Source organism: Acartia tonsa, chromosome 9 (genome assembly GCF_053477335.1).
Source record: "Acartia tonsa isolate MP-2025a chromosome 9, ASM5347733v1, whole genome shotgun sequence".
Taxonomy (NCBI): Eukaryota; Metazoa; Arthropoda; class Copepoda; order Calanoida; family Acartiidae; genus Acartia; species Acartia tonsa.
Genome location: NC_137268.1, coordinates 30,290,969 through 30,304,628, shown reverse-complemented (window position 1 = coordinate 30,304,628; position 13,660 = coordinate 30,290,969). Strand labels below are relative to the sequence as shown.

Genomic DNA, 13,660 nt, shown 5'->3' with positions numbered 1-13,660 from the left:
ATACAAAAAATTAGTTTGATCTAACCGCTTGGGGCAAAGCCTCTAGAGGCTAGGGGCGAAGCCGCTAGTTATTTAATAAAGAATCATAATATAAAGAACTAAAATAAGAGGTTGCTCCTCTTTTTTAGAGGTTGGCCCCTCATTTTAGAGGGGTGGTCCCTCCTTTTTAATAGAGTGGCCCCAACTTTTCAGGGTTAAAACACCTCAAAATAGAACATAATTCTGATTATTTAATAAAGAATCATAATATAAAGAACTAAAATAAGAGGTTGATCCTCTTTTTTAGAGGTTGGCCCCTCATTTTAGGGGGGTGGCCCCTTCTTTTTAGGGGATGGCCCCTCTTTTTTTGGAGGGTGGCCCCTCCTTTTTGGTGTTGGCCCCTCCTTGCGAGGAGGTTGGCCCCTCCTTTTACTAGGGTGGCCCTTCATAAGGAGGAGAAAAGTTGGGTTCCAGTTGGGTTCCAAGAACCCAACTACTGCATGTATGGTTTACTACATTGTGATGTATTGATAATTTAATTTTCAAGTAAATGATTTTTTTCTTAGAACTAATTTTGTTCTAAATTAGGTTACCATGATCCCCTTACAATTTTGGTAATATTTTCTTGATAAATCTGGTTTTCATTGCTTTTCAGCGAACGCTCTTAAATTAAATTAATTGCCCATTGTCCCCTCCCTTACTCCCTGCAGAAATGTGTTTTATACTCAATTTGTATCACACACACTTGCAAGGATTTGATTTATTTTACCTTAAAAGATTTTAAAAAATAAATGCTCTACAATAAACCCTTTCATTGTATATTTGCAGAAAAGATTATCAAGGGGGGTTTGAGCTTTATAGGGGTATTTTACAGACAACAAATAAGGTAAATAGTACCCCCTTTGGTGTACATCTACCAGCTACCTACTAAAAATTTTTAAAAAGCGTCTCTAAAATGATATTTTTATTTTTAACACCTCCCCTTATGTATAAGGGAGGGGGAAGTGACTTTATACCTTTCTCCTTTGGCTGTATTAGGGTGTGTAGAGTTAGACCCTTGTGAAGAGGATTTAGAGTTGTGTATCAACCCCCATCTGCAAGCCACTGTTGTTGACGTATGAACAGAAAAATAAATCTAGGTTTGGTGATGGTAGATTAATAATTGACGAGTTTTTGGTCTGTACTGAATCCTGAGCCGGGTTATACCTGGGTTCGCCATAGATAAAAAAAACAGATCTCTAAAATGTCGTTTCTTCCTTCTATTCAGCTGGACGACAGAAAATTTCAGGGACGCTTTTTCGTACAATTGAACTACATCATCAAAATGCAGTGTCAAAAAAGTCATATATGTATTAATACGTATTTTTCATGGAAATGCCACAATTTAGTTATTAGTAATGATGTTTGATTTCAATAATAGTAATTAATTTTCCATGACAGAAAAATTTTTAGAGAAATAATTTTTCAACGAAGAGTCAATATTCACTGATATTGGGTCCTCCCCTCCTTCCTATGTGGATTTATCAGGATAGTAGGGATGTTCCCTGGCAATTCAGTTTGCAATATCTGAGGCTTCATGGGGACAGACGGACTGACAGACCGATATAACATTTTTAAGTTTGGAATCTTCTTACTAGTTATTATATTTATTTTGAATTTGGAACAATAATAATTGTCTGCTACAAAGCAATATCAACAAACAACAGCTGATTGGCTAGGACAGAAAAATCCACCAATAATATGTCATATACTTCTTTAATAATAAAATCCGCCAACCATAATTCAAAAGAAAGTCACGTGATCTATCAAAGGATATCTACTATAGCTTCTGTGGTGGAGACTTCTAAAAATAAGCCAATAAAAACTCAGAGTTTGGTCAGCTGACGTTTAGTCATAAGCGATCAATAATTTAAAGTAGAACAATTTTAAAAGTGTTTACACCATGTTTCCTTTTTTATTTAGAAATAAAATTCTAAAAAAAGTATTTTGTAGTTTTACGATGAATTAAAAAATACAATACCACGATTATTTACAATTTAAAAAAGGGAAAGCTTAAATTATTTTGTTAAAGACTGGCCACAGCCTCGGAACATGTTGCCAGCAAAACGTCAAAATTTGGTCAAAAAATATTTCTTTGTTGTCAAACTTTTGAACTTATCTAAAATATTTTTTAATTTCGATTTTTAGATTTATTTCTAATAAAATTTAAAAACTTACTTCCAATTTTCACATAATGAACTTTTTCAATTACCAATTTTTAAAATAAATAATTATTATAAAGTTTATTGTTATTTTATTTTTATAGATGAATATTTCAATTATCTCATTTAGCGTTCTTTTTTTACGTTAATTTTATTCTTATGGTATATTTCGGTTTAAAATTTCAACAAAGCAAAAACTGGCCAAAATAATTTGAAAATTTGTGACAACAGTTTATTTCCTTCTTTGCTTTTGTTAGCTTTGCTACAGCTTCTCGTCAATTTATTCTCTACTATTTTCTGCAATTTTATTGCGAAACAATCAAAAATTTGCATAAAATATATTGTCAATATTATGATTTTTCAGTTATACACGTGAATATTATATTGTTATAGTGAATTTTAAGATAAAAAGTATCTCTTATCTTTATTATTTGAATATTTCGTAATTGTTTTTTAATTTCGTTCGTATTAAAAAAAGAAAGATAAGGTTTTAATTTAATTTTAATATTAAACAAAAGCATACATAATTATCGTTTGTTTATTACTAATAATAAACATTTTTAATATAAATAGCTTTTTTTACGCAAAGTTTAGAATGTCCTTGATTTTAAAAACCTGAAATTAAAGGGTAATTACCCCTTTTTATATCAGCTTCCCACTTTTGTTAAATACATGGCTTTTTTCGTTAAAACAATTTTAGGAATTTTTCGGCTTTCATTAAATTTTGTAATACTATTTTATTATCAACTTTACAAAATATTATTTTGAATTTAAAGTATATTTGTATAAATAATTATATAAAACTTTTTTTTCGTATACGATTGAATGCATGTTATTCCAATTTATTTTACACAAGCGATATTTCTATAATGATGAAATCCATTATGAAAGATAAATTTCTAAGCTATGGTTTGTTTTTCTACAATAAGCTCTGCAAGGGTTTAGGGCCTCCATAGATTAAATTTTCTAAAATTAATTAAAAATAAATTCACCCCTCTCTTTTATATTCGTTTATTTGAAGAGTAAGGGTTGTAGGGGTGGGTTTTGTGTTCGACAGTCATTTATAGGGAGAACACCAATCAATACCTGTAGAGGTATTCTCTGTAATAATTTACTTGATGTCGTGTACTGTCATGCGCTTGACATAACAGATATCATGCTATTTTGATTTAACGTCTGCTTGATTAAGTCTTAATTGTTTAGCAATGTAACCTCATTAATGAATTTTTATTAATCCAAATGATCCCCAATTCTATAGCAGACAACCAACCCATGATTCTACAACGATAGGGTGGAGAAGTCCTAAATATGTGCATGACAATCACCTGTTTTTATCCAAGGCATTCCCCTAAATATCACTAGCTAACAATATCGAACGTATTACATAATAACTTAGACTGATGATTTATACGTCTTTTGTTATGACGCAGTTTGAGCTATGATTCGAACTTATCACCCCTCCTCCTCCATCATAACGAGCGTTGACGCAATGTTTTACGCTAAAGTCGCTGGCTCCTTATACCCAGACTAGCTACTGACAACTGTTACTTTAAACCAAGCTAACGCAACCAAAGTTTTTTTTTTAACTGGTTGAGTTACTAGTATTTACGAGATTCAATGATTTAATTTTGTGTCAAATATACCTTTCATCTTTTTCGCACTTTTTAACTTCTTAGTTATTAATTATGCAATATTTTTCTATTATATTTTATGATTGGCATTTTTAATATAATAAAAGAAAGTTTTTTTCATTTCTAGTTAAGATATCTTGGTAATGTTTTTCTATTTTTTTGGTCAAAACTTTAAAAATTCTGTGGACAATATTTATCCCTGACAGCGGAGATAAGTAGTGTTTTTGGTGTCTTATGAATTCAGTTTTCAAACAATAAATGTATAGATAAGAAGTTACTGTATTAGTGACGCAAAAAAATGGACAATTGGTAACTTTTTAAATATTATTTTGTTCATAAATATTGACATATGAGATGACTAGGAATTTTATACCTATAAAAGTCATAAAAAGCTATTAAAGATCATTTTCAAAGTTTTTGTTTTAAATTAATTTTGATATTTCTGCAGCTGTCGAAATTCTAACAAAAAGGGGTAAAACTTAGGTATTTTTAAAAAGAAATATTAAATGAAATCTTAAATTATTAGGTAGGTATTAACTAAGATAATATAGAATTATTAACCTGCTTACTCTTAGGTTAAATTAAATCCAAATGCAATGTAAAAATACGTCTTGTAATTCTTTTGTAAGTTATTTAAGTTAAATGTTAGTTATTATTCAATAGGTATTAAGTATTTCTTCTCAGTGCAGAATAAATGTACATTGAAAATAATCTCTAGCTCCTGCGGGAAGCCTTTACCATGGTAGACTCTATCCCTATGTGGTAATATTCCTCCGGGACTTTTGTAACTTCTACCAAGTATAGTATAATCACCTAAGCTACATAGGGTGTTTTTTTTTCTTCTAAAAAGTTCGCTATAAAATATTAGATAAACCCCCATAAACTTCTTTAATGGAACATTTCTTTTCAGGAATGAGAATGTTGGCCCTGGGCTTGAGGATGGTGTGGGGACCACTCTGCTCTCCCAGCCACTAGGAATGTTGCGCATCAAGAACAAACTCTCTATTCTCTCAGGTAGGGTTCAATTTATCAACCCTGCAGTGAGTAAGAATCACAACTCGGTCTAAACACATCTTTTATTTGAATACCAGAGTTGTGTAGAAGGTATTTATTCAGACTTAAAGCCTAAAAATTTTCTGTGCTTGTATTTTTTATTCATTCGCGGTTTTATACCTATCTACTTTTCACCACCTTATTTGTTATGATAGGCATTTATTTTAACTAAATTAATAGATTAATAGGTAGGATAAAGAAAATCATCCACTTTACCAATCTCGTGAATACAAACCGGTATCCAGTAAGTGTAGACTTTAGTGTACTTCTAAAATCTATACAAAAACAAGTGATATAATTAAATATATTCTGTATCGTTACTATGAAAATTTTTATCATACAAAATTACAAATACAAAATTGCTTGCAGGTAATGGGATCAACCCGTTGTATCTGAGCAGTGAACAGTCCTCGGATACATTAAGCACCATACTTCCCACCGACCTCAACAACCTTCTTGCCTCCCTGGGAAGTGGGCTTGGCCTCCTAAACAACTCAGGTCATTCATTGTATTATAACATGTAGTTTTCATAATATTAAAAAGGGGAGTTCTGACACTTTAGTCTTCAAATATGTAAATAACATGAGGTGCTATATATTTATACTTAACATGTTTAATGTAAGTTTCTGTAAATGATTTCTAGATGTTTATGTCTTACACGAAAGGACAGTAATATTTTTTTCATATCAGGCATCAGTTTTTATGAAAACTAGGTACCTAATCTTTTTTAAATTTTTTTTTCACTGTTTAATATTTAGGAGGCCAAGACCCCAGCACAGTTACCCCCGGAGGAGAGGACCTTATTGTGACGGGAGGAGAGGACAGTATTCATGGAACCAGATCTCTATTAGGATACACAGACGGTGCATACAAGTATTATTATAACACCAGGTATTACCTACAGTTTTTTTTCTTGGTTACGTAGACGAGTTTTATTGAGGAACACTTACAGTTCCAGGGGTATTTGTTTAAGTCACCCTAATCATTAAAAAACAATGTGTTAATTTTAATTTCCTTAACAAGCCTTATTGTTAGGTTATGTGTTTACTGTTTATTAAGATTAAAGAAGGAGACCTGTCATATGTGGGCATGGTAAGGGCTAAGTAAATAAGTTAGAGCTGATTAGGAAGCCGGGTCTAGCATGGCACATCTGATGTTAAATCATTCATCCTACATCTAAACATGAAGCACATAAATAGAAAAAAATCTTTTAGAGCCTTTTGATGTGTATCTTATTCATGTACCAGTACCTACACTACAAATACAATAATAAGTCAATTCGACAACAAGACGGAGTCGTGCATATGAACGCATTGCAACGGATTAAGAATACGTGGATTTTTTTCTTACACGTTTCTCCCTGCTGGCTAATATAACGAGACGCCCCCCCCCCCCAAATATCAGTCCAAAATAAACTTCTCTTAAGTAATCTATGCCTAGTCTACTTTTATATAGCTGTCCATTAACAAGGCTTAATTGTTGCTGCTTTTGAATTTATTGTTCACGAATATAAGGATAATATACAATTGTTGTGTTGTGGATATCATTCTCAATCTCATGTAAAGGGCTGAGATACAACCATATTCAAATTGTTTATGTTGTTCTCATCTTAATACAATTTTTAATATATTAGCACCTTAGATTATGAGATTGATCGTTAAGTAAATTTATCAACAAATTACTAGGTAAGTACCTTATTAATAATGTTTTTTTTTCAGGATGCCGTGTCACGCAAATTGTTCTGGACACGGTGAATGTCTTAACGGGTAAGCTTTCACTTAGTCCCATTGTTTTTATTAGCGGAGCTATCTTATTCGTTGGCTTAAAAATTTTGGGTACTTGAGTGTTAAATTTGGATAGGATGAATTTAAACTATGGATTAGCAGGGTGACCACCATGTACGTTATGTTCAATATGTTCATATTGAACACCATTTAAAGTTTTTTTGGTACGTTTTTGTACGTTATTGGTTTTTGTGTTCAATATGAACATTTCAGCATACGTTATTGTACGTTTTTCTGTAATGTATGATTGTATTAGAAATCATTAATAGTTTGTATTTCTTAAAAACTAATATAAAAAAATTTTACAAATTTTTCCTGGGATCTATGACGTAATTGTGAAGCTTCCATAAAATAACTATACTCAATCAAACATTTCAGTAAATATAAAAAAAAATTCCTCTAATTACAAACCTTACCAAGACAAATGAGAATTTACACTTTAAAGGAGTGTTATATTTGTTCATCAGTTAGCGAGATATTTTTTAGTTGTTTTTTGTGTTTTCATGTACTTATAGGAATGAGATACTACTTTCTATATTACAAAGTAGAACGATGTCTGTCTGTCTATTCGTCTGTCTTAAGCTTAAGATCTCGGTAATTGTTGAACCGATTTGGTTCTACTCTTCAGGTAATATACCTACTGGTCTTGTTGTGGTTTTAGGCTATTATTTGGGGTTTGGGACAACCCCAACTCCCCTACAAAAAAGCAAAAATATCCAATAAAAATTTTCTATTTTTAAAAAATTTAAGTAGGTAAGTGGGGGGGGGGGGGAACTCCCTTTAAAAAAAACCCACTCATTTTTTTTTCATTTTAAAAGCGAAGCTTTTCTATATTTAGGGTCGGTCTGTACCAACCCTAATTATTAATTTAGTTATTTAGGCATGTTAGAATTAACCTATTGATTTCAAACTTTGCATGGTGATTCCTTTAGTAGTTAGGTACGATTTAGAAAGCGTAGCAACTCTATAATCGTAACTAGTATGTACTTACATCCATTCTAAACATGTTGGTTTACTTTTTAAACAACAAATTTTTAAATGATCTATTCATCCGATTGTTCTGAATTTTGGTATATTGATTTCTGGGACAACAAAGTATAATGTTATAAGAGAAGCAACTATATACCTAGTCCTAAAAATGTAAGTATATCCATAAACATTATCCTGTATTAAGCAGTTTTTTTCAATTTACTTATATTTTTGCTTCGACTCTTATACATTTTTATTCTGATTTTTCAGTAATGACACTATACAAGTGTTAAAGTCCGTATGTTCTACCGTTTCAGTGCTTTGCTTTTATGGATGTTGTCATCCTTATTTTTTTTACAAATTACAAACGAACAATTTTATACCTATAAGAATGGGAATTTCCAATACCTCTTTGGGTGAAGCCCCTAGAGGCTAGGGGCAAAGCTGCTGGAATATTTAACCGTACATAAATAGATGAATAAAAACTTAATTATGAGGTAGGTACTTTTTACATGATTAAATTGGGGTAAATTTTCTTAGGGGAGGTAATTAAGTGGGGGTAATTAACACCCAAAACAGATTTCAAGGGGGTAGAAAAATTGCCAGCATGCATCGCGTGCCAATTTACCTTCCCCCACCCTCTCACAAATTGAGTTTTTTTATACCCCCCTTTAAATAGTAAAGGTTGGACAACCTTGGATTAGTATACTTCTTTCTATATATACTAGCGGCTATGCCTCTAGAGGCTTCTAGGGGGGGGGGCGCACTTGAGGAGAAGGGAATTGAATTGGATAACCCAATTGCTTAATTTAGATTTTAAAAGAAAAATAAAAAAATATTTGGGAGGGGGATTTTTTTGGGGGGGAAGGGTTGATGCCCCATTTTAATTTTAGTTTTAAAAATTTTAAGGGGGCGGATTTTTTTCTAGGGGCGATTTGGAGGGTGGTGGTACCCTCCCCCAAAATAGTTATTAACCTTCCCGGGACCTCTGAGAAGTTACCCTGTTAAGTTATTGGAAGGAATATGGAGGGCAGAAAAATAGCCTAAAAAAACCATACCCGGACTCTTTATAAAAATGTAATAGAATATAACCATCTAGGGACCAATAAGAAGCTTCCATATAAAGGAGGACCACATCGGTTCAGCGGTCAGCGAGATTCTTCCCTACAAATAAAAAAGCTTACTACTATAATATAATAGGATATCAATTCCCTGAAGAGTAGATCCCAATCAGTTCATCATTTACTTAGATCTTAAGCTTCAGACAGACGGAAAGACATTGTTCTACTTTGTAATATATATATATATATATATATGTGTGTGTGTGTTTTATGGTACGTTATTGTACGTTATCTTTTCAAAAAATGTACGTTATTGTGTTCATTGTAATTTTTTTGTAGTACGTTATTTTCAATATTAATATAAAAAAGGCGGTGGTCGCCCTGGATTAGTGTGAAAAATTCCAATTGATAATTTATCATCATTTGGATCTATGTCAGTTTAGCGTCCATTATATTATCTTTTAAAATCCCTACATATTTGATAAAAATTATGTGATAAATCTTTACAAAACCTAAACCCGCATAAATTATACCTAATCGTTCTTGTTTTTCTTTTCAGGTCTTGTTACTGTATGATCCAGTATGAGGGGACTCAGTGCAATTCTGCAAATTTTTCCTACCACGTTGCATTCACATCAATATTCAGGAAACAAATCCAAGCATCAATTCGCCAAAATTATGCATTTTAAAAGCGAAGCTATATGATATCCCCCCCCCCTGAAACTTGGTTCTCCTTGAGGTAAGAAGGACGAACTAATGGACAGACACTACAATTTCAATTTAATTTTTCAACAGAAAAGGTTATTTTTTAAAGGGGTAGTTTCACGAAATGCATTTGAACTTAATTTAGTGAACCGCATATTTTTTCTTAGTTAATGGGGTAAACTACATTTAAATAGCATATATTTGAAATAAATTCAATTTTCTACCACGTAGTTTTTAAAATATCAAGACCTGAAAATTGTCTTTTTGTGATATATGCAATTTAAAAAGACGATTTTCAAGTCTTGATATTTCAAAAACTATGTGGTAGAAAATTGAAATTTTTTCAAATATATGCCATATAAATGTAGTTTAACCATTTAACCAGGATAAAATATGCGGTTCACTAAATTAAGTTCAAATGCATTTCGTGAAACTACCCCTTTATGGAGGATTTTTTTTCTTGGGCGATTTCACTCAGGAGGTAGGAGGTACCCTCATTCAAAATATTTATAACTACCTATTTATTTGACTTATATAAAACTTCACGGTAAAGGAGGGCCATATCGGTGCTGTGCTTTGCTAAATCTTAAGACAGACAGACACAAATCTTCTTTTTATATAAGGATATCTTGTCATGGTATAGTTCCGCATCTTTTGGTAAGTACCTATGCAAATTAAATATTTTATATTTCACGCAACTGACAAAGTATATGTCTATTTTGTATCTAAAAGTCATTGGATGACGTAGTTTATGGATATGGATTATGTTGGAACACCTAATTGGATAATCAACTCTATTTATTGCAAAAAGATCAATTTACCAATTATTGCTTATTTTGTTCTATTTACAAAGAAAATGTTTTTTTTCTTCATATATAAGGAAGGGATTACCAATATCTAAAAAAAATTCATATTTACATTAAGTTTTTTTCCAAGTTTAAGAAAAAAGATTCTTTGAATACTGTTTAGATTTAAAACTTTAATATGCTAGGGTAATGATTAATTTTGGATAAGATTGATCTATAGTAATTTTTCTTTAGTAGTCATATCATTGTCTTTAATTTTTCATAACTTCATAGCTAGGTACCTACAGATTTTAAAATAATTTGATAACATATATATTCATATTTTGCTCCATATTATGATCCTCAAATGTACAATCAATCAATAACATATGCTAAATTCGTTTCGGGATTGGTGTATAGATTCAGAAAAAAATGTATTCATTTTTCTGCCAATAAAAAATATTTCAGTTTTATCGATTCTACCAATCCAAAATAACGCTTTCCTTAATATTATTTCTACAATACTACATAACAATAAAAACTCTTTTGGTTGATCAATAAGTTTCGTCTTATTCTCTTTCTTTTTTTTTTTATTGACTAGGTTGGTATAAGTTTTATTGACCAGGTATAAGTTTGAGATATTCAGAGAATATAATATGTTCTGAATGTATCTGCACATGTGAAAAGAATTACCATTGTGTACTATTTACATTTCCAATCACACACACACAAAAAAATCTCTTAAAAATTTATTTTTATTTGAAACATTATAGCTATTAATTAGTGGGTAATTTTAAACGTTTTAGGTAGCTAACTATTTTTCTGTTTTAATTTTTAATTCTTTTTATCTTTGTGATTGCATATGCATATAGTACACGTGACATAAAGTTTGTTTGTATATCTAGGCATAAGCTCTATAGATCTTCTCACTCTAGCTACAATCAGGGATAGAAGAATAGAAAAATGGTCGAAAATATTCTTTAAACATTTATTAAACATTCTGTCTTTGGAAGCGGTTAAATATCTAGCGGGTGGGGACAGGATTCTTAACGGATAAAACAATGGCCGATAAATTGTTGTCCATCCCCAATGATGATACACAAAATTCCCCTTCTGTAGATAACAATTGGGCGGGGGGGGGGGGGATATAAATTTGTAAATTATTTTTATTCCTCTACATCCCTGGTAAAATATAATATTGTACTTAGTACATATACCTATATTGTATTCCTTTCTCCAGATCCATCAAATATTATATTATGGATACGTACTCTTCAAAATTTGAATGATTTTCTTGTTGTTATCTAAATTATCTTTAAATTAAAAGTGCACTTTTGACTTAAAGAAGGCATTTGATAATGTACGAATAGCAATAGAATTACTTCATTTTATTGTTTGGGGGTAATTTGCAGTAACTGTGCAATGTCTTTTCAATACTATTCATTTTAACGTGTAACTTAAGATAAATTTAATCTCATGCTTATGAATTATTATTTTTTTTTGTATTTTCTCCATAATTTGTAAATCCAGTATGAATTCAAAATTCACATTTTCCACAATTTAATATTCACAAAGTTTCAAAGTTGACACAGCATGATCTAGAAAGTGTCACAGGAATAAGGCTTCTAAAATTAGCATTAATGAAAAGATTAAAGTACTACAGTAAACATTTAAGTAAAAGAATTATAGAGGGGGCACGAGCTATATGTAACTCTACGTACGTGGTGGGGACCCTGTGCCGACTTTCAATTGGTTTTTTTAATATTAGCCAATAGCGTCGGAAATATAAACACAACAAAGTCGCTACAAAAGAGCAGAAAGCAATATGCTAGTGTAAGATAAAGGTTCCCTGCACTTGGGCGAGGTAGTTGTATGGGTTATGCATAAAACATTAATAGACGTTTGTTCGATTGTAGGTATTGTTTTGTTAAAATTTTTGCTTTTAAGAAGTGTCCAATTTTTATTTTGACACTGCATGAGACATGAGAAGGAAGGACTTCTTTGTTTGAAAACAAGGAAATCAAACTTTCAGAATAGTATAGCTATGATAGAAAATTGGGACAAAAAAGCTAACAGTACTAAAAGCTGAATAACATGATTTAATTTTGATAACGATTCAAAATGAGACTACAACATGAGATAAAAAAAATTATGCCTCACTAAAAATCTTATGCATAATTTTTTGTATTTTACCTCTAAAGGTTTCTGGGATCTTCTAAACAGACAACTTTTATCTAAGGATTTATTTGCAGACAAATAAAAATAAGACTTGTAAAGTAGCTCCAATATTAAGTTAAAGGTCAATTAACCGCCATTGACATAAATTACAAATTAAACCTTTCATTATCAATTACAAGTTAACTACGGCTCGGATTTTCATTGAATTAGTTAAAATTCCGCATAAAATTCTTGAAGCAAAAAATGTTTACACACTTCTGTGCAAAAACAAGCTTGTTGAAATATTTATAAATGTTTTGCCCAAATTCTTAAAGGTTAAGCACAGATTACCTTTTAATGTAAAGAGAAAACAAAAATATTAACCCCATTCAAATTTTATATAAAAAAATTATTTTTTACTCACAGCAGCTGTAGCAAGCAAATGATGAAGTTAAAAAATTATTAGAGCGCAATTTTCAAATCCCTCTAATATTTAACATAGAATAGACTCGTTGAATATATTTTATATTTGCTTATAGACAAGGAATAGATTGTTTCAGAGACAGAGGGGAGAATGGGCTGATTATTGCACTAGTCCCCAAAGTTATATGACTTAATAACCTTGGGGACTTTCATCAAATTTTGATTGGTTTGTTCATGAAGTTTGGTCTCCAAATTTTTCATCCACTAATTTTGTTATTTAGGGGTAATTTTGTGTATTAAGATTGAGGATGTAATTTAATTTATCGGCCATTGTCTTATCCCTTTAGATCCCTGTATTCGATGATTTTAATTTATAAATAACGTTTGAGTGATACTAATATAAAGATACAAAGAAGTTTTTGATTAAAGATAACACTGTTTAAACAATAAGGAACATATTTTTTTTTAAATATTACGTTTTATTGTTTTAAATATTAAATTAAATTTGCAATACATAGCTATTAGAAACGTTTTTCTGTTAAAAAATTAGAATGCTACGACTTTTGAGACTACAAACTTAGAGGTTTGTCCTTATTTTTGAAAATGAATCATTTGACACGCATGAAGGGGGGGGGGAGATAGAAAAGAAAGTATCTTTGCTTAGTTCTAGGTGACAAGGACTGGGGAGGTCTTTGTTATTTATTATATCCCAGGGATAAAAATAAATGTAAGTTTTGAATATGGGTTTTATTTTTTTGTTGCTTATGTCATTTTCATTGGGTTGAAGGATTTGATTATTCCATTCTGTAATGTTTTTTTTACAAATCAAATTTTTAAAATAATAATTAAGCATATCTAGAAATTTTTAAAAAAGAAGCTTTTTGGCCAGTTGAAAATGTTCATGGGTTATTC

General features: G+C 31.0%; 1 protein-coding gene across 2 annotated transcripts in view; it reads left to right on the top strand.

The window, feature by feature from the left end:
* The first annotated feature begins 4,094 nt into the window (after positions 1-4,094).
* Positions 4,095-13,660, top strand: part of LOC145328744 (uncharacterized) — a 42,151-nt gene continuing 32,585 nt past the window's right edge. For both annotated transcript variants that reach the window (XR_013882579.1, XM_080172566.1), the window contains exons 1-6: positions 4,095-4,120; positions 4,722-4,825; positions 5,234-5,362; positions 5,623-5,755; positions 6,583-6,630; positions 9,238-9,324. Coding sequence is in view for 1 of the 2 variants with exons in the window: in XM_080172566.1 (XP_080028692.1) it covers positions 4,110-4,120; positions 4,722-4,825; positions 5,234-5,362; positions 5,623-5,755; positions 6,583-6,630; positions 9,238-9,324 (512 nt within the window). In the remaining variant the exon portion in view is untranslated. The remainder of the gene's footprint in view (positions 4,121-4,721; positions 4,826-5,233; positions 5,363-5,622; positions 5,756-6,582; positions 6,631-9,237; positions 9,325-13,660) is intronic.